Raw genomic sequence first — 22,393 nt, forward strand, 5'->3', positions numbered from 1 at the left:
GTGAGTAGCTTGGAGGGGAGCTTGCAGGTGGTGGCATTCCCATGTATCTCCTGCCCTATTTCAGATAGAAATGGTTGTGGGTTTGGAAGGTGCTCTCTAAGGTTCTTTGGTGAATTTTGCTGTGCATCTTGTAGATAGTGCCCACTGCTGCTATTGAGCATTGGTGGTGGAGGGAATGGATGCTTGTGGATGTGCCAATTAAGCGGGCTGCTTTGTCCTGGATGATGTAAAGTTTCTTGAGTGTTGTTGGAGCTGCATTCATTCAGATATATGGGGCGTATTCCATCACACTCCTGACCTGTGCCTTGTTGATGATGGGCAGACTTTGAGGATTCAGCAAATGAGTTACTTGCTGCAGGATTCCTTGCCTGTGACCTACTCTTGGAGCCACTGCGTTTACGTGGTGAGTCCAACTGAGATTCTGGTCAATGATAATCCCTGGATTTTGATTGTGGGTAATTATGTGATGGTAACACCATTGAATGTGGAATATGGCAGTGGATCAATTGTCTCTTTTTTTTTGGAGATGGTCATTGCCTGGCGTTTATGTGGAGCGAATGTTACTTGCCATTTGACAGCCCAAGCCAGGATATTGTCAAGATGGTGTTGTATTTGAACATGGACTATTTCGGCATCTGACGAGTCGTGAACATTGTGCAATCATCAGCGAACATCCCCACTTTTGACCCTATGATGGAGAGAAAGTCATTGATGAAGATGGTTGGGCCTAGGACACTATGCTGAGGAATTCCTGCAGGGATGTCCTGGACCTGAGATGACTGACCCCCAACAACCTTGACCACCTTCCTTTGTGTCAGATATATGTCCAACCAGTGGAGAGTTTACCCCCAATACCTATTGATTGTACTTTTGTTATGGCTTCTTGATGCCACACTTGGTCAAATACAGCCTTGATCCAAAGGCTGCCACTCACCTCACCTGTGGAATTCAGCTCTTTTGTCCATGTTTGAAACAAGGCTGTAATGAGGTCAGGAGCTGAGGGGTCATAGAACATAGAACAATACAGCGCAGTACAGGCCCTTTGGCCTTCGATGTTGCGCCAATCCAAGCCCACCTAACCTACACTAGCCCACTATCCTCCATATGCCTATCCAATGCCTGTTTAAATGCCCATAAAGAGGGAGAGTCCACCACTGCTACTGGCAGGGCATTCCATGAACTCACAACTCGCTGAGTAAAGAATCTACCCCTAACATCTGTCCTATACCTACCACCCCTTAATTTAAAGCTATGCCCCCTCGTAATAGCTGACTCCTGGCCTCACTGGGCATCGCTGAGCAGGTGTTGCTTCATCGCACTGTTGATGACACCTTCCATCACTTTACTGATGATCAAGAATAAACTGATAGATCAGTAATTGGCTGTATTAGATTTGTCCTTTTTTTTAAATAAGGCACAGCTAAGCGATTTTCCACATTGTCGGGTAGATGCTAGTGTTGTAAATGTACCAGAAGAGGCCGGTAGGGTTCAGAAAGTCAGCTGAAGACTGGTATCTGTCATGCTGGGAACCACTGGAGGAGGCCGAGATGGATCATCCACGTGGCACCTCTGACTGAAGATTACTGCAACTGCTTCAGCTTTATCTTTTGCACTGCTCTGCTGGGCTCTTCCATCATTGAGGATGGGGATATTTGTGGAACGACCTTCTTCTCCAGTGAGTTGTTCAATTGATGGTCATAGTCCATGATGAGATGTGGCTGAACTGCAAAGCTAGATCTGATCCATTGGTTATGGGATTGCTTAACTCTGTCACTTGCTACTTACCAAATTTGGCATGCAAGTAATCCTATTTGGTAGCTTCATCAGGTTGACACCTTATTTTTAGGTATGCCTGGTGCTGCTCCTGGAATCATCTCCTGTATGCTCCATGTAACCAGGGTTGACGAAACCCTGGCTTGATGGGAATGTTTGAGAGGGGAATATGTTGGCATATGAGGTTACAGATTGTGCTGGGGTATAATTCTGCTGCTGTTGATGGTGCACAGCACCTCATGGATGTCCAGTCTTGAGTTGCAGGATATGTTTGAAATCTGTTCCATTTAGCACAGTAATAGTGCCACACAACACCATGGAATCAGATGAAGGGCTTTTGCCCAAAACGTCGATTTTTCCTGCTCCTCGGATGCTGCCTGACCTGCTGTGCTTTTCCAGCACCACTCTAATCTAGACTCTGAACACCAGCATCTGCAGTCCTCACTTATGCCTCATCTCTACTAAGACTGTGTGATGGTCGCTCTTATTGATACTGTCATGGACAGATGCAACTGCAGCTGGCAGATTGGTAAGGATGAGATCAAGTCTGTTTTTCCCTTTTGTGGTTTCCCAGTCTAGCACCAAGTCCTTTAGGACCTGACTAAAGGCCTCTTTCAAAGAGCTGATACAGGCTCAGTAGGTTAAATAACCTCTTACTTTGCTGCATTACTCCACAATTTCTCTAGCTGTGTCCTCATTTGTGATATAATTAGTGAGATTGTATACTGTAACATTGCCCTATTCTATCCTGAGCTCCACGCTACACAAAGTCCAAACTGTTCAAAAATCCACCATCCACTCTTTGTTTTCTCTATATCCAACCTTTAACATTGCTCATCCTCCAAAGCACTGAATCCAAAACACTTGTACCTGGTTGACAAATGCCCGTCATGGTTGTGCCCTTACTCTGCAGCCCCCTGCCTCCAACCTGCTACTGCACCTTGTAGGCTGTGCTTCCAGCCATGTCAGTCCTGGCATTTTTGATTTGCTGCTTGTGATCTTTACAGTGTGGGGGCTTTGAGTTTCTTTTTGTGTAAAAGACACTATGAAAATTGCAAGTTTAAAATAAATTAATTACCAGTGAATAATGTAACACTATCTCAGCCCGTGCACAGGCTGAAATGTAAAGCAGGTCGGCAAATTAATTATCTTTATTCTTAACAGAGTGTAGTGCTTTGAAAAGAGGAATGAACTGCCAGAGAAAGTGGTAGATGCAGGTCCACTTATAACATTAAAAAGACTTTTGGACAGGTATACCAACAGGGAAGGTTTGGAGGGATAAGGGCCAAATGCAGGCAAACAGGACTCATTAGGTTTGGGAGACATGGTTGACATGGATGAGTAGGACTAAAGGATCTGTTTCCATGCAGTATAACTCTATAACTAAGCTCCTAGCATACTTGGGTCAACATTGCAAAATGCCAGGAATTTTGCAATTTTTATTCCAACCTATTATAAGGATAATAGAATCGTAGGATCTCTACAGTGCGGAAACAGCCCCTTCGGCCCAACATGTCCACACCGAACCTCTGAAGAGTAACCCACCCAGACCCATTCCCCTACCCTATATTTACCCCTGACTAATGCACCTAATCTACATATTCTTGAACACTATGAGCAATTTAACATGGCCAATTCATCCAACCTACACATCTTTGGATTGTGGGAGGAAACCGGAACACCCTGAGGAAACCCACGCAGACACGGGGAGAATGTGCAAACACAGACAGTTGCCCAAGGCTGGAACCGAACCTGGGATCCTGGCACTGTGAGGCAGCAGTGCTAACCACTGAACCAGGAAGTGAACACAAATATGATATTGTAATAAGGAGGCTCATTGTATGGATGAACTAAGAAATGTGATGGATGTAACAACACTCCACGGAAAGCACGTATGATCTATCCCTCACGTGGGAGCAGTGTGCTCCCGACAATGATGTCATATGCCATTCTCAACTGATACTCTTGATTGGAATGGAGGTAGAGTAGGGTAAAAACTAATGTTGGCAGAGCCTTCTTTTTTGGTTAGAAGTTAAAGTGTGTTATTCTAAGTCTATTAAAGCGAATATGAGTGTTGCTGGCTTGGCCAGCATTTATCACTGACTCCCAAGTGCCCTTCAGCATATGGTGGTGTGCTGTCACCTTGAAGTGCTGCAGTGCTGTTGGGAAGAGAATTCCAGAATTTTGACCAAGTGACTGAAGGAATGTCAATACAGTTCCAAGCTGAGATTGTGATCATTTTAAGGGGTTCTTGAAGTTGGTGGTTCCACGTAGCTGCTGCCTTTGTCCTTCCAGGTGATGGAGGTCATGGGTTTGGTAGGTGGTGTCAAAGGATCCTGGGGGAGTTGCTACACTGCTTCTTGTTGGTGGTACACACAGTGAATGTCAAACCTGGGTTGGTGGCAGGCTGCTTTGATCTGGATAGTGTGAGTTTCCGAAGTGTTTTTGGAGCTGCTGTCTTCCAGATAAATAATGACATGACCGTTCCTGACATGTCCTGTAATCATGTACAGGCTTGGGGAAAGCAGGAGGTGAATTATTCACCACAGAATTTTTGTTCCTGTAGCCAAAGTGTGTTTGTAGCTGGTCCAGTTCAGATTGTGGTCTGTGGTAACCCCTACTAAGTTAATAGGAGGAGAAAATTCAGTGAAGGTTAGGCCATTGAACCTAACAGAGTGGTGGTCAAATTATCTTTTGTTGGAGATAGTCATTGTCAGGTATTTGTGTGGTACAAGCTAGCCGTGTATAAGGCATGATGCTGAGCATTGTGCAGTCATTGGTGAACATCCCCATACCTGACCTTTATGATTTCTAGGAGCCATAGAAAGTTTTAAAAATATTTTAAACTGTGGTAAGATCTAGAGTGTTGATGGTGTGTCTATTCCAGTACTGTCCCCCCACACCACCACCTTTCAAATCTGTCATGATTGCCCATCTTCTTAAAAAAAACCTTTTTGTGACCCCAACATCATTGCAACTCATCATTGTTCCCAACCAAATCTCCCTTTGCTCCACAAAGTGCAGAAACAGCTACTGCTTCCCAATCGAAGATGGAGGATGGGAAAAATTTCTGGCTGTAACAGGCCGCTCCTTTTTTGAGGTATTTTGAGTGTTGGAAGTGATTTCCTTGAATTCTAGGAGCAGCAATTACTGTTTTATAAGCGGTTGCATTGTTTTGGAATTTTGAAGGGAACAAAAGGTCAAACCAATAGCACTTTTAAAAGGAGGAGAGACAGACAAAGGCAGCACATGGTCAGGTCAGTGCAGGAGTGAGAGAGTGAACCTGCACAGTTACTGTATTTGCTGTTGAATTCATGTACCGCTGGACAACACAGTGCATCTAGAAAAACTATCAAACAGTGAAATACAAAACTGATTTGGAGGAACCTATTTGGGAGAGGTCACTGCATAAAAATAAATAAGTGAATCGTTTGAAGTATAGCCTTGCTATAAATCTACAATAGTGAGTAGAGTGGATTCTTTCTTGATTACATGTTTTATTTGAGATTAAACTTAAAAATATAAGCCATAAGTATTAATTTAGCCTGGAGCAATGTTTTGTAGAGGAATAAGGCAGTTCTATTTTCTGGCTCTGTAGGTTGGAAAAGGTAAAAATAGCCTTTAGTAGAGTGATATGCTGCTCTTGTTGGACGTGGGAGTTTAGGGAGAGTTTACATGTTACTGAGGATTATATCTGCAATAAACGCTGTTGCTTGGGAATCCTATCAGATTGAAAGGATCGGTTGGAGGAACAGTTAGGGCCAATGAGGAATTTAGAAGAGCAAAGGGGTGTGATGGATGGCAGTTATAGGAAGGGGGGAAAGTCTCAGATACAGTCACCTAGATGGGTTAATTCCAGGAAAGGTAAGAGAGTTAAGCAGTTAGTGCAGGAGTCTTCTGTGGCTATCCCCATTTCAAACAACTGTGCTGTTTTGGAAAATGTAGGGGGTGATGGATTCTCAGGGGAATGTAGCACGCACAGCAAAGTTTCTGGTATTGAGACTGGCTATAATGCAGTGAGAGGTACGTCGGCTTCCGAGAGATCAATTGTGTTAGGGGACTCTCTTGTCCGAGGTACACACAGATGTTTCTGTGGCCAGCAGCAAAAAATCAGAATGGAGTGTTGTTTCCCTGGTGCCAGCATCAAGGATATCTCAGAGAGGGTGCAGAATGTTCTCAAAGGGGGTAGGGGCCAGCAGGAGGTCATTGTTCACATTGGAACCAACGACATAGGAAGGGAAAAGGATGAGATTGTAAAGGGAGAACATAAAAGTTAGGCAGGAATTTAAAAAGGAGGTCCTTGAGAGTAATAATATCTGGGATATTCCTGGTGCTATAAACTAGTGAGGGCAGAACAGGAGGATAGAGCAGATGGATGCATGGCTGAGGAGCTGGTGTATGGGAGAAGGATTCACATTTTTGGACCATTAGAATCTCTTTTGGGGTAGAAGTGACCTGTACAAGAAGGACAGTTTGCACCTAAATTGGAAGGGGACGAATATACTGGCAGGGAAATTTGCTACAGCTGCTCGGGAGGATTTAAACTAGTAAGGTTGGGGGAGTGGGGTTGGGGGTGGGTGGGGGGGGGGGGAGAGAAGAGGCGGGGGGTACTGGGACCCAGAGAGATAGTGAGGAAAAAGATCAATCTGAGACTGGTACAGTTGAGAAAAGAAGAGAGTTAAACAGTCAGGGCAGGCAGGGACAAGGTAAGACTAATAAGTTAAACCGAATGGGAAGGCAGATGAACTCAGTGCATGGTTAGGAACATGGGACTGGGATATCATAGCAATTACAGAAACATGGCTCAGGGATGGGCAGGACTGGCAGCTTAATGCTCCAGGATACAAATGCTACAGGAAGGATACAAAAGGAGGCAAGAGAGGAGGGGAAGTGACATTTTTGATCAGCGATAGCATTAAAGCTGTGCTGAGGGAGGATATTCCTGGAAATACATCCAGCTTATTTGGGTGGAACTGAGAAATAAGAAAGGGATGATCACCTTATTGAGATTGTATTATAGACCCCTTAATTGTCAGAGGGAAATTGAGAAACTAACTTGTAAGGAGATCTCAGCTATCTGTAAGAATAATAGGGTGGTTATAGGAGAGGATTTTAACTTTCCAAACATAGACTGGGACTGCCATAGTATTAAGGGTTTAGACGGAGAGGAATTTGTTAAGTGTGTACAAGACAATTTTCTGATTCAGTATGTGGATGGATCTACTAGAGAAGATGCAAAATCTGACCTCCTCATGTTAGGTTCTTTTCCATAGGTTTCACACAAGATGCAATTCACGCACACCAACTTCTGTAAGCACTGAAAGCTTATTCAAGCTTGTACAAGCTAGGTGACCCCCCTCGGCTGTTCCCCCCCCCCCCCCCCGTGTGCAAAGTCAAGTCAAAAGAGGAACTAAACAAAGAAAACTCATCCCCTTTATACAGGTCAGTTAGCGATGCTTATAGATAATCTGGCCACTCCCCCATTGTCACATGCCACTCAAGTCAACCCTCAGTCTTTCCATCACAGTCACATGTTACACCAGTTAACAATAGTTTGAGAAAATGTAAGTGTCAATGGCCTAATTCTAGGGTATCGTTATGCAAGCAATTTCCTGACTCAGTGTTTCCCCAAGACAATGCAGGTGCGACATACCGAGCTTCAGGGATGGCAAGAAAGCATTTCGGAATGGAAGAGATTGAATGATAGTTTAATTTGATAATAGTAGGGGGAGTAGTAGCAAATATACTTAAGAGGGAAATCAGGAAGGCAGAAACAGGACATGAGATAACTTTGGCAAATAGGGTTAAGGAGAATCCAAAGAGATTTTACACATACATTAAGGATAAAAGGATAACCAGGGAGAAAATAGGGCCCCTCAAAGATCAGCAAGGTGGCCTTTGTGTGGAGCCGCAGGAGGTTGGGGAAACACTAAACAAGTATTTTGCATCAATGTTTACTGTGGAAAAGGACATGGATAATATAGAATGCAAGGAAATAGATGGTGACATCTTGAACAATGTCCATATTACAGAGGAGGAAGTGCTTGGATATCTTGAAATGCATAAACGTGGATCAATCCCCAGGACTTGATCAGGTGTACCCTAGAACTCTGTGGGAAGCTAGGAAGTGATTTCTGGGCCCCTTGCTGAGATATTTGTATCATTGATAGTCACAGGTGAGGTGCCAGAAGAGTGGAGGTTAGCTAACCTGGTGCCACTGTTTAAGAAGGGCGGTAAGGAAAAGCAAGGGAACTATAGACCAGTGAGCCTGACATCGGTGGTGGGCAAGTTGTTGGAGGGAATCCTGAGGGACAGGATGTACATGTATTTGGAGAGGCAATGACTGATTAGGGATAGTCAACATGGCTTTGTGCATGGGAAATCATGTCTCATGAATTTGATTGCGTTTTTTGAAGAAGTAGCAAAGAAGATTGATGAGGGCAGAGCAGTAGACGTGATCTATATGGACTTCAGTAAGGCATTTGACAAGGTTCCCCATGGGAGACTGGTTTGCAAGTTTGATCTCATGGAATATAGGGAGAACTAGCCATTTGTGTACAGAACTGGCTCAAAAGTAGAAGACAGAGGGTGGTGGTGGAGGGTTGTTTTTCAGACTGGAGGCTTGTGACCAGTTGAATGCCGCAAGGATTTGTGCTGGGTACACTGCTTTTTGTCATTTATATAAATAATTTGGATGTGAGTGTAAGAGGTATGGTTAGTAAGTTTGCAGATGACACCAAAATTGGAGGTGCAGTGGACATTGAAGAAGGAAAGCAAATCTTAGCAGGACTTATACACTTAATGGTAAGGTCCTGGGGAGTGTTGCTGAACAAAGAGACCTTGGAGTGCAGGTTCATAGCTCCTTGAAAGTACAGTCACAGGTAGATAGGTTAGTGAAGAAGGCATTTGGTGTGCTTTTTTTTATTGGTCAGAATATTGAGTACAGGAGTTGGGAGGTCATGTTGCGGCTGTACAGGACATTGGATAGGCCACTTTTGGAATATTGTGTGCAATTCTATTCCCCCTCCTATCTGAAGGATGTTGTGAAACTTGAAAGGATTCAGAAAAGATTTACAAGGATGTTGCCAGGGTTGGAGGGTTTGAAATATAGGGAGAGGTTGAATAGGTTGGGGCTGTTTTCCCTGGAACTTCGGAGCCTGAGGGGTGACCGTATAGAGGTTTATAAAATCATGAGGGGCATGGATAGGATAAATAGGCAAAGTCTTTTACCAGTACTAGAGGGCACAGGTTTAGAATGAGAAGGGAAAGATATAAAAGAGACCTAAGGGGCAACTTTTTCACATAGAGGGTGGTATGTGTATGGAATGAGCTGCCAGAGGATGTGGTGGAGGCTGGTACAATTGCTACATTTAAGAGGCATTTGGATGGGTATATGAATAGGAAGGGTTTGGAGGGATATGGGCCGGGAGCTGGCAGGTGGGACTAGATTGGGTTGGGATATCTGGTCGGCATGGACGTGTTGGACCGAAGGGTCTGTTTCCATGCTGTACATCTCTATGACTCTAATTCCAATCAAATTTCCTCTTTGGTGCTTCGCAATATTACAAATCCAGTGTGTCTGTGACAGTAGTGAGCTCACCATTTCTCAACTCGTCTGCAGCCTTCATAGTCACCCCGTTAAATTTTATTGCCTTATGTGGTCTAGTTACTTTTATCATGTCTCAGGTAAAGACCATCTAAAACCACTCATCTCCTGCCTTAGCCCAACCAAAACCACTTCTGTCTCCGTTGCTTTTGCTCTTTCTGTTGCATGCTGAATGTCTCTGTTGCTCTCCTCCCATTTCTCTCTCTCTGTCTCTACCTCCCCCTTCCCCAAACCCTCCAGCTGCTTCTCTCCCACCCATCAGAACCACAGAAAGCACTCTTGAATTCTGCACTTCTCTGCTAAAACTGCTCACAAGTCCAAGATCATCCTGGAATGCAAATATAACACTGAGCTCCTTTCCAGTGTCTTACAAACGATCTTACCATCTCTTACCTACCTCCTCCTGGCAGCACGTGTGAGGAGCCCACGGATTGATGTCTGTCAGACTGATACCATTTGATTGCTTCTCTTTGCCAACCCCACTGTTTCCCAGAGGTCAGCTTGCCCTGCCTCACTCCTGAACTCCCATCAATTCCTCTCCTGTGTCCTCTTATGCCCTCTCCAAGCTCATCTTGTCTGGGAGACCCCATATCCCATAGTCAAGATGAGCTGAATCCCCATTCCAAATAAATTGCTGACCAGCTAGCTTTCTCTCACATTGCTTCAGGTACAACTCCAATCCTTCAGATTGAACATGATCACTCCTCAGAATACCAACATTGTCCTTACCAATTATCTCCTTACTTTCAGTCGTCTTCTCCAAGTGTTTGAGCTGCACATTTGAATCACTCCCATTAGTTTCTCTCCAATCCAACCCCTCCCAATACCAAAATGGCTTTTTATCAAAATCGCAAGTAATCTCCAATGTCTCGTTATAAACTCTTCTTCCTCTACCTTTTCAGCCTGTCTCCAGCCTTTGACATGATTGACCATGACATCATTCACCAACATCTCTCCATGGTCATCCAGCTCGGTAGGTTTATAATTGCCTCATTCCGTTTTCCCTATTCGGAGAATCACCTGCAATGGCTTCTGTAGTCAATCCTGTACAATTGCCTCTGCTGTCCCCCAAGGGTTCCCTCTTAACCCTTCATATTTCTTATTGACATGTTGATACACAGCAGCAGCATTTGAAAACTCAGTGATAGTTTCACATGTGCACTGATGACACCCTGCTCTCTCAACTGTTCCACTTTTTTTGAGTCATGTAGGGTTTTTCAGTTTTCAGGCTGCTGATATAATACTGGTGATCAGAATTTCCTCCAGCTGTCTTTAGTTCCTGCTGCTAAATCTGTTCCCTAGCCACTGTCCAGTTCCTACCTTTTGGAGCTGTGAACCACACTACCTGGAACCCCTGTGTTATATGTGACTGCAGGACAGGCTTCCATATTTCAGCTCAGTCGCCACAACAGCTAATCTTCCCCTTTATACCTGTGCTCTAAACCTGTGTCAGCTCATCTAGTTCTACAACCCTTCTTCATGCCTTTGTTATCTCGTAATTTGACTATTCCAGTACACCTCGACCCGATGACCCGTTTTTCCATTCTTTAAATTTAGATCCCTGACCTAATTCATAACATCATCGCACTCCTGCTGAGAGATCTACATTGTCTCCCAATGTAAAAAAAATGGCCTTGCTACATCCTATCTCTCTCATGTCCTCTCGTCTCTCAATAATCCAAAAAATCTCTGATCTTTTAATTCAGACCTAGAGTCATAGAGATGTACAGCACGGAAACAGAACCTTCAGTCCAACTCGTTCATGCTGAACGGATATCCCAACCTAATGTAGTCCCACCTGCCAGCACCCGGCCCATATCTCTTCAAACCCTTCCTACTCATATACCCATCCAGATGCCTTTTAAATGTTGCAATTGTACCAGCCTCCACCACTTCCTCTGGCAGCTCATTCCATACACGTACCACCCTCTGAGTGAAAACGTTGTCCCTTAGGTCACTTTTATTTCTTTCCTCTCTCACCCTAAACCTGTAGTTCTGACTCCCCCACCCCAGGAAAAAGATAACTGTCTATTTATCCTATCCATGCCCCTCATGATTTTATAAACCCCCAATGCTCCAGGGAAAACAGCCCCAGCCTATTCAACCTCTCCCTATAGCTCAAATCCTCCAACCCTAGCGACGTCCTTGTAAATCTTTTCTGAACTCTTTCAAGTTTCACAACATCCTTCGGGTAGGAGAGAGACCAGAATTACATGCACTATTTCCAAAAGTGGCCAAACCAATATCCTGTACAGCCGCAACATGACCTCCCGGTCCTGTACTCAATACTCTGACCAATAAAGGAAAGCATACCAAACGCCGCCTTCATTATCCTATCTACCTGCAACTGTACTTTCAAGGAACTATGAACCTGCACTCCAAGGTCTCTTTGTTCAACAACACTCCCTAGGACCTTACTATTAAGTGGATAAGTCCTGCTAAGATTTGCTTTCCCAAATGCAGCACCTCGCATTTATCTGAATTAAACTCCATCTGCCACTTCTCAACCCATTGGCCCATCTGATCAAGATCTTGTTGTAATCTGAGATAACCCTCTTCACTGTCCACTACACCTCCCAATTTTGGTGTCATCTGCAAACTTACAAACTATACCTCTTAGGCTTGCGTCCAAATAACTTATAAAAATGATAAAAAGCAGTGGGTCCAGCACCGATCCTTGTGGCACAGGCCTCCAGTCTGAAAAACAACCCGCCGCAAACACTCTGTCTTTTACCTTTGAGCCAGTTCTGTATCCAAATGGCTAGTTCTCCCTTTATTCCATGAGCTCTAACCTTGCTAACCTGTTTTCCATGGGGAACCTTGTTGAAAGCCTTTTTGAAATCCAAACAGATCACGTCTCCCGCTCTGCCCTCATCAATTCTCTTGTTACTTCAAAATACTCAATCAAATTCATTAGGCAAAATTTCCCATGCACAAAGCCATGTTGACTATCCCTAATCAGTCCTTGCCTCTCCAAATACATGTACATCCTTTACCTCAGGATTCCATCCAGTAACTTGTTCACCATCAATGTCATCTCACCAGTCTACAGGTCCCTGGATTTTCCTTACCGCCTTTCTTAAATAGTGGCACCATGTTAGCCAACCTCCAGTCTTCTGGCACCTTGCCTGTGACTATCAATGATACAAATATCTCAGCAAGGGACCCAGCAATCACTTCTCTAGATTCCCACCGAGTTCGAGGGTACACCAGATCAAGTCATAGAGATGTACAGTATGGAAAAAGACCCTTCAGTCCAACCTGTCCCTGCCGACCAGATATCCCAACCCAATCTAGTCCCACCTGCCAGCACCCGGCCCATATCCCTCCAAACCCTTCCTATTCGTATACCCATCCAAATGCCTCTTTAATGTTGCAATTGTACCAGCCTCCACCACATCCTTTGGCAGCTGATTCCATATACGTACCACCCTCTGCATGAAAACGTTGCCCCTTAGGTCTCTTTCATATCTTTCCTCTCTCGCACTAAACCTATGCCCTCTAGTTCTGGACTCCTCAACCCCAGGCCTAGGGATTGATCCACATTTATGTATTTGAAGACATCCAAGCACTTCCTCCTCTGTAATATGGACATTTTTGAAGATGTCACCATCTCTTTCCCTCAGTCTATATCTACCATGTCCTTTTCCACAGTAAACATTGATGCAAAATACTTGTTTAGTAGCTCCCCCATCTTCTGCGGCTCCACACAAAGGCCACCTTGCTGATCTTTGAGGGGCCCTATTCTCTCCCTAGTTATTCTTTTGTCTTTAATGTATTTATAAAATCCTCTTGGATTCTCCTTAACACTATTTGCTAAATCTTGCTCATGTCCTGTTTTTGCTCTCCTGATTTCCCTCTTAAGTATATTCCTACTGTCTTTATACTGTTCTAAGGATTCACTCGATCTATCCTGTCTATACCTGACATATGCTTCCTCCTTTTTCTTAACCAAACCCTCAATTTCTTTAGTCATCCAGCATTCCCTACACCTACCAGTCTTTCCTTTCACCCTGACAGGAATATACTGTCTCTGGATTCTTGTTATCTCAGTTCCGAAGGCTTCCCAATTTCCAGATGTCCCTTTACCTGTGAACATCTGTCCCAATCAGCTTTTGAAAGTTCTTGCCTAATACCAGCAAAATTAGCCTTTCTCCAGTTTAGAACATCAGCTTTTAGATCTGGTCTATCCTTTTCCATCACTATTTCAAACCTAATAGAATTATGGTCACTGGCCCCAAAGTGCTCCCCACTGACACCTCAGTCACCTGCCCTGCTTTATTTCCCAAGAGTAGGTCAGCTTTTGCACCTTGTCTAGTAGGTATCCACATACTGAATCAGAAAATTTTCTTGCACATGTTTAACAAATTCCTCTCCATGTAAACCCTTCACATAGACTGGGACTGCCATAGTATTTGGAAACTTAAATCCCCTACCATAACCACCCTATTATTCTTGCAGGTAACTGAGATATCCTTACAAATCTGTTTCTCAATTTCCCTCTGACTATTATGGGGTTTTTAATACAATCCCAGTAACGTGATCGTTTCTTTCTTATTTCTCAGTTCCACCCATATAACTTCCCCGGATGTAATTGCGGGTATATCCTCCCTCAGTACAGCTGTAATGTTATCCCTTATCAAAAACGCCACTCCCCCTCCTCTCTTACCTCCCTTTCTGTCCTTTCTGTAGCATTTGTATCTTGGAACATTACGCTGCCAGTCCTGTCCATTCCTGAGCCACATTTCTGTAGTTACTATGATATCCCAGTCCCATGTTCCTAACCATGGCCTGAATTCATCTGCCTTTCCTGTTAGGCCTCTTGCATTGAAGTAAACACAATTTAATTTATCAGTCCTACCTTGTTCTCTGCTTTGTCCTTGACTGTTTGACTCATTTCTTTTCTCAACTGGACCAGGCTCAGATTGATCTCTTTCCTCACTCTCTCCCTTGGCCCCACCCTTCCCACCTTAATAGTTTAAATCTTTTCTGAGCAGCTCTAGCAAATCTCCCTGCCAGCACATTAGTCCCGTTCCAATTCAGGTGCAATCCATCCTTCTTGTACAGGTCACTTCTACCCCAAAAGAGATTCTAATGGTCCAAAAATGTGAATCCTTCTCCCATACACCCAGCTCCTCAACCATGCATCCATCTGCTCTATCCTCCTATACCTACCCTCACCGCAAATAATCCAGATATTACTACTCTTGAGGATCTCCTTTTTAATTTCCTGCTTAATTCTCTATATTCTCTCTTCAGAATCTCATCCTTTTCCCTTCCTATGTCACTCATTCCAATGTGTACAATGATCCCCTGCTGTGCCCTCTCCCCCTTGAGCACATTCTACACCCTCTCTGAGATATCCTTGATCCTGGCACCAGGGAGGCAACACACCATTCTGATTTTTCACTGCTGGCCACAGAAATATCTGTCTGTGCCTCTGACAAGAGAATGCCCTGACACAATCGATCTCTTGGAACCCGACATACCCCTCACTCCATTAGAGCCAGTCTTGATACCAGAAACTTGGCTGTTCATGCTACGTTCCCCTGAGAATCTAGCACCCCCTACGTTTACCAAACAGCATACTTGTTTGAAATGGGGGTAGCCACAGAAGACTCCTGTACTTCCTGCCTTCTCTCTTTCCTTTCCTGGACTTAACCCATCTATCTGCAACTTTTTTCTCTTCCTCTAACTGTCTCCAACCGATCCATTCGATCTGATAGGATTCACAACCAATGGCATTTATTGCAGATGTAATCCTCAGTAACACGGAAACTGTCCCTAAACTCCCACCTCTGACAAGAAGAGTATATCACTCTACTAAGTGCCATTTTTGCCTCTTCCAATATACAGACCCAGAAAATAGCACTGTCTTATTCCTCTACTAAACATTGCTTCAGGCTTATTTAATACTTATGGCTTACTTTTAAGTTTAATCAAGAGACATATCTCAAATAAAACATATAATCAGCAAAGAACCCACTCTACTCACTACTGCAGACTTACTGTGAGGCCACACTTAAAACGATTCACTTATCCATTTCTGTGCTGTGCTGTGACCTCTCCCAAATAGGTTCCTCCAAATCAGTTGTGAATTTCACTGTTTGTTAGTTTTCCCAGATGCATTCCGATGTCCAGCGATACATGAATTCAAACAGCAAAGGCAGTAACTGCGCAGGTTCACTGCTGTGTCAGTTAGCAGTGTGAGTTTTTTCTCTCTCTCTCTCTCCTGCACTGACCTCACATTGTGCTTCCTTTTCTGTTCCTCTCCCTTTTAAAAGTGCTGTTGTTTTGACTTATTTCTCTCCAAAGTTCCAAAACAATGCAACAGCATATAAAATAGTAACTGCTGCTGTTGGAATATGAGGAAATCACCTCCAACACCTAAAATACCTCAAAAAAGGAGAACCCTGTTAGAGGCAGAAATTTTCCCCGTCCTCCATCTTGGATTACCCAGAATCATCTCTTGAGTTCCTGATTTAGCTTCACCAATAACTGTGTTGTTTTCAGCTCCCAAGGCGCTAAACATCCGGCTCGTAATTCCTCTTCTCTTTCCAGTTCTTTTTGTAAAACCAGTCTTGTGGACCTAGTTTTGATCATTGGGCTCTCCACATGCAAAATACAGCCAAGGCCTGGACAACATCCAGGCTTGGGCTGATGTGTTGGGCCAATGTTGGTTTCTATTCAAGCTCCAATCAATGGCCGTCTCCAACAAAAGAGAATATACCATCTCCTCTGGACATTCAATGGTATTACCATTGCTGCCTCCCGACTATCAAAATCATAGGAGTTACCACTTGCCAGATCACAACTAGACCAACAATATAAAAGTTGTGGCTGCAAGAGCAGATCAGAGGCTGGTAATCCTTCAATGATTCCTCAAAGCCTGTCCATGTTTTACAAGGCATAAATTAGCAGTACAAAGGGCTAATCTTCACTTGACTGGATGAGTGCAGCTCCGACATCAGTCAAGCAAATCGATACCATCCAGAACAAAGGGCCCACTTCTTCATCATCTCATCCACAAACGTTTAGTCACTTTACCGCGAACACACATTGGTCACAATATGTAGTATAAGATGCACTGTAACAGCTCACCAAGGCTCCATGGATAGGAGCTTCCCAACACACAGCCTGTTACTCGGATGGACGAGTGTTAAAATGACAGGCCAGAAGCCCCAAAATATAGTGGTCAGTTTTAACTTGTGATACTGAAGTGTTTTTTTTAAAGGAGGGCTGAACTGCCAAACTTGGCTGCAGGTCTAAAATAAGTGGTTTGAGAGAGAAACCAATGAAATGCAACACCGTGTCAAAGAAATTTCAAACAGACTGGAATGTGATCTCTTGTGTCCACAAAAATAAAAGAGGCTGATGAGCCCTTGGTCAATAGTAAGCCATCCTCTGTGGATTATATCCCAAATTGCCAATGGCATTTTGTGTTTTTCCCCTTTGAAGACTACAGTCAAACATCTATCCCCTAGTTGCCTCTTGCATATCAGTTAAAAAATAATCAAGACAAACAAGGTTTAGTCAGCCTACAGAATCAGAGTCTTAAGATTAACCAACTAACTGCTAACAGCCTGACCCTAACCATAACCCTATTACTACCAGTAACCATCATTGGAGCAGCTGCGCATTTAATGTATCTGCTTTTTAAAATTTTTTAAGAAGTTTTATCTTTTGGATTCACCTGTTACTTTGAATAATTGTGCTTGTACACACCATTACTAATTCTCGTGTCTAGTTGTTAATAAAGTCACTCTTTGTTAGTTTGAGAAAGTCTGGTGCAATTTGCTTGTTTTAAAACATAAATCATTTGAATGTGGGACAAAGGTATCCAGAAGAGAAGAAATCCTTTCTAAATTCACATTCTTCGACACCCTCCTTCTCTCTACCAACCCCCGCACCTCTGCCGGTTGACTGTAACAAGGGGAGCTTGTTCATCCTTAGTGACTAGGAGACCTAGCAGTTTGGAGATTGCTGTCTGAAGCTGTAATGAATTGGGGAACCTCGCCCCTGATCTGCTCTGAGCACAAGGGAAGCAGAATCATGGGATTGTCAAAACCTGCAAGTTCCCTCCCAATTTACACACTATCCTGACTATATCACCAAAACAATATGCAAAATTGAACTTGCATGGCTTGGTGTCAAACTTTTTGTGATAATATTCCCGTGAAGTGCCATATAAGATGTTATATTATATTAAAGGAGCTCTATGCAGTGTAAGGTACTGTTGTTAAATTAAATGGAAACATGTCAGAATTATCGGTCTTGCACTTCACAGTTAAATAGGCTTGAGTAAAATCTCTTGCTCTTTTGGTTGCTATGAGCAATAGTTTGTACAAAACGAAGCAGGAGGAAGGAACAGCCACTGCAGCCACATCCATAAACACCATGTAAAATGATTGGTTTGAAAAACTATTTTCCAACTATCTTGACCACAGAGCTGATGAAATAATTTGCAGCGTGGAGTTTTTAAAGGTCAGACTGTACCAGTGAACCAGATTGAAGTCTTTGGTAATTAGTGTACTCAGTGGATTTTCTGATCACGTCTCTTCAGCTCGCTGGTGTGATCGACTTCAGTCACTGCAGGGGGATCTGTATTTATTGATTCATACTCAGACCCATAGCCATGTTTTTTTTTCAGTACTTTACTGGATATGGGCATTTAATGTTTACTTTCCATTTCAGAAGTGATTTTAATGTCCGGTTTGGAAGCAGAGGGGCTTTATGTGTGTTTTTTTGTTGCATTCTGGTCTATTTATTGAATGGTTTAAGTTGCTCATTGAAATTCAGTGTTGGTGTAAAGCATCCAGGGACTAATTTATTAACTAAGGTGTTAAATGGAACTGGAGGTGTAAATCTCATATCTGAAATGAAAAATTGCTATTGATTCTCATGTTGCATTGCAGGGAAAGAAGTGATGTTGCTCATGCAAGCTTTGAACACGCTCAGCACTCCAGAGGAGAAACTGGCAGCTTTGTGCAAGAAATATGCAGACTTGGTATGTTGTATCACTGTGTTACTTGTGCTGTAACACTACATATTGTCAACTGGGAAGCGAAGGGAATGAAGGAAGGGAAAATAGGGCTAGCTACAGTTTTTGATGTAATTCTTCTGTTTAAATTGTTACCCTTCATTGAGCTGCTTATGAGCACATGACTAGGCACATACTCCCCTGAGTTTAAAAGAGCTGAATTCACTGCAATATACAGCAACCTTAAAGGATGTGAGGGATAGATGCAGGTAGGGTATTTCCCCTGGTGGTGGTGGTTCTCGTGTCAGAGCCTCTTTAAGGACTGAGGTGATGGAAAACCTGTTCTTCACTCCAGGTTATTGTGAACCTTTGGAATTCTCTACCCTCAGATATCGGTGGATGTTCAGTCATTGAGTACAATTGTAAAATCAGCATGGTATGGTTACAGCAAGGAAGAGGCCATCATTTCAAAGCTTTGTTCAAGAGTAGCTCAGCTAATCCCATTGCATCATCATGTCAAGACAGAGGTTAATATATGTGGAGTCATGGAGTGATACAGCATGGAAACAGACCCTTTGTTTCAACCAGTCAAAGCTGTTAGATACTGAAGAAACTAGGTGATATAGGGAATAGTCCAGGAAGTGAAGTTGCGTTAGAAGATCAGCCATTATTATATTGAGTGGCAGAGCAGGCTCAGAAGGCCGAATGGCCTGCATTTGGTCCTATTCTTTATGATGTTCTGTTATAATCAAGGCCCAAAAGCAAGGATTGATGTCATATTCTGTTTTTTTTTCCAAAACATCTATATCTCTCACCATCGGAGAGGATTGGAGGGAGGTATGGGATAGGCCCATCAAAGATTGGAAAGAGTTCTTAACCTGGTGTGCTGATCATCCTTTATTCGTTTCTGGAAAATGAAACTGTTTTGAGGCCCTTGCTATGGGAAAGCTGGTTTGCTTTTGCTTTGCAAAAAACTCAGTTTGGCAGCACCTATGGCAAGAAAGTAGAGTTAGCGTTTTGGGTCCAGTGACCCTTCCTCAGAACTCTCCTTCAGAACTCAGTTTGAAGAAGTCACTGGATGCGAAACATTAACTCTCATTTCTCTCCAGAGATGCTGCCAGACCTACTGAGCTTTTCCAGTAACTTCTGGTTTTGTTTTCTGATTTCCAGTGTTCATAGTTTTTGGGATTTTGTTTTTGCTTTTCCTTTTGCTGGTGAACAAGGCCTTGTTGTGCTCCTGTACCTCATCCAAGTAACAGAGCTTATGTGAGGCTTAGCTGTAATTTGAGCTTTTTAGGGCCATGTACCAGCCTGGTTTTGTTCTGGCTTGCTATCCGCATGACAGCACTTAAACCATCACAGAGGACCTGGGGCATTTTTCATTGTTCTGTTCATCCTCTATTGCAGGCCGTTGAGATCATTTTTAGCACCTTTCAATCACTCTGGCTCATCACTGTCTGGAGGGTGAAGTTACTCTTCCCAAGCATTTCATACAGCCCAGTAATCTCCAGTGTTTTTTGTGATTTAAGGCACTGAATCTCCGAATGCTATTCGACCTTAAGAACAACACAGTTAAAACTGTCCTGTCCTTCATCAGTGGATGCTTTTCACTGGGTTCTTTACAGCATGTTAGTGGTCTCGAAAGGGGACAGTGGTGAATTTTCCCTTGTGTAATTTACACCATCACCACAACCAAGATCAGTTATTCTTGAGGGTTTGAGCAGGGGCCATCTTGGTATCTGTAGCACTACCAACACCCTTCAGCTTCTGAGGGAAGTATAGGTGAAATTTATGTGCTTGTTTTAAGACTATAAGAAATAGGAACAGGAGTAAGCCATTCTGCCCCTTGAGCCTGCTCTGCTCTTCATTAGAATGATGACTGATCCAACATTCCTTATTTCTTGCCTTTTCTCTATTATCCTTTGATTTTAATTTCATGTGAAACACCTTAGCTCAAGTATGCCACTTAGAGTGGTACTGAGTGCAGTCTCGCTTTTTATAAGGGAAGGTCTCTCTCTTTACTGTTTTTTTTTGTCAATGCTTGATTGTCAATTCAGAATCACTAGCATTCCTAAACCCTTTTGCTGGCTGGAGTGCGTTTACAGTTTAGTTAAACCTTAATAAAAGCCAGGATTATCCAGTAAATCACTTGAGCAATGTTCCAAGTTACTGAAACAGACAGTGCTCTTTGTGCTCTGAAGGGTAATTGTAACAGCAGGGGAGGCAGTGGTGTGGTGGAAATGACACTGAATTCCATCTGCTGTGTTTGGAATTTGAATTCAATAAGAATCTATAATGAAAAATTGCTCTAATGGTGACCATGTAACCACCATTGATTGTTGTACAAACTCATCATTAATGTCCTTTAGGAAAGGAAATCTGCCATCCTTACCCAATTTACCCTACACATGATTCCAGACCCAGAGCAATGTTGTTAACTTTTAGCTGCCCTCTGGGCAAATTAAGAATGGGCATAAATCTTAGCCGAGCCAGTGACACCTCATTCCATGTGTAATTAAAAACTAAATCAAGGTTTGTGTTTTGCTAGTGTGTTTGGCCCTAAGAATTACCTCCAACAAAAGAGTGGGCACCCAATGAACACAGTCCACTGATTTCTCAGCAACAAATCCAAACAAGCAGACAAAACGCATCCAGAAACTCTAGCCACACTCCCCTAAATCAAATTCATCTCGGAAATGACTGCCAGACTACTCATCCCCCTTGGCATCATGGTAGCCCACAAACCCACCAACACACTAAAGCAGCAGGTAATGAAATTGAAAGACCCTAAACAGGCAACAAGCAAAACTAATGTCATTTACAAAATACCGTGCAAGGACTGTAACAAACATGACATTGGACAAACAGGCAGAAAACTACCCACCAGGATACATGAACATCAACTAGCCACAAAATGATATGACTCTCTCTCACCCGTATCCTTACATAGTGATAAGGAAGGACACCACTTCAACTGGGACAACACGTCCATCTTAGGACAAGCCAAACAGAGACACGCAAGAGAATTCCTAGAGGCATGACATTCCAACCAGAACTCTATCAACAAACATATTGACGTGGACCCCATTTACCACCCCCTAAGAAAAAGACCAGAAAATGACAGCATCATAGGAAATGACATCACCAACCCAAGGAAACCCAAACATATAAATAGAAAGCAGGAAACACGAGCAGGGCTTCGTCTGGAGACTCGCTGAAGATGTTACCTAATATGACAAAACGTCTGAAAATGAACCTTCCAGCTCAGTGAGCAAACCTACACCCACATCTTGCTTTGTATGGGGCTATCTTGGAAAAGGTGATGAGCTCAATATTAACTCACTGGTGTAGGAGCAAATACAGCCACTGAATTGCTGTGCTCGCAGGAAATGCAGAGCTTAGACTTTGGTGCAAAATCTGGCTAATAACAATTTTCCTCCATTTTGCTATCGCCGTGAAATTGAGAACTTTACTAAATCTATAAAGTAGAAAGATAATGTCAAAAATGAGGACTGGTCTTATTTCTGTGTTTCATATAGTTCAAATATTACTTTCTGTTGGAAGTCTCTGCCCAATTTTGATTTCTTAAACCATCCATCATTCTGGGGAACCAAAGTCAACAAGGCAGCAGGCTATGAGTTCCAGTGTTTGTCCTCTCGACTTGCAGAATTTTTAATTGGCAACATAACCTACCATTCATAAGGCAGATCAGGGTTCACCACCCACAAATGCCCTACGTTCCAGCGCTACCCACCAATTGGTGGGTAAGTAAGCAGACTTGATCTGGTAAGGAGTGGTCAGGGTTCCCTCTTCTTAACCCTCTGTCAACTGTGACAAATATTTTTATTCTGTTTCAGCACATAGTTATCATACTTATTTAATCTTGGTTAACCTGATTAAAAATGAAACAGAGCCAAATCTGAAATGAAAGAGATTGGAGCTTTTTTACCAATGACTGAATAAAATAATAAACCACAGTTTATCTTAAGAGTGCCTTTCGTTGTGTGAATGAAAAGACCAGTGGCAAACTGTGT

At 43.1% G+C, this 22,393-nt stretch overlaps 1 protein-coding gene across 5 annotated transcripts in view; it reads left to right on the forward strand.

Annotated features, from left to right (window-relative positions):
• The window catches only part of LOC140485972 (gamma-taxilin-like), an 89,852-nt gene that overhangs the window by 38,960 nt on the left and 28,499 nt on the right, over window positions 1-22,393 (forward strand). For all 5 annotated transcript variants that reach the window (XM_072584429.1, XM_072584430.1, XM_072584431.1 and 2 more), the window contains one exon: window positions 18,295-18,386. In XM_072584429.1, coding sequence (XP_072440530.1) covers window positions 18,295-18,386 — 92 coding nt within the window. The remainder of the gene's footprint in view (window positions 1-18,294; window positions 18,387-22,393) is intronic.

The sequence above is a fragment of the Chiloscyllium punctatum genome, chromosome 15, assembly GCF_047496795.1.
Source record: "Chiloscyllium punctatum isolate Juve2018m chromosome 15, sChiPun1.3, whole genome shotgun sequence".
Lineage (NCBI taxonomy): Eukaryota > Metazoa > Chordata > Chondrichthyes > Orectolobiformes > Hemiscylliidae > Chiloscyllium > Chiloscyllium punctatum.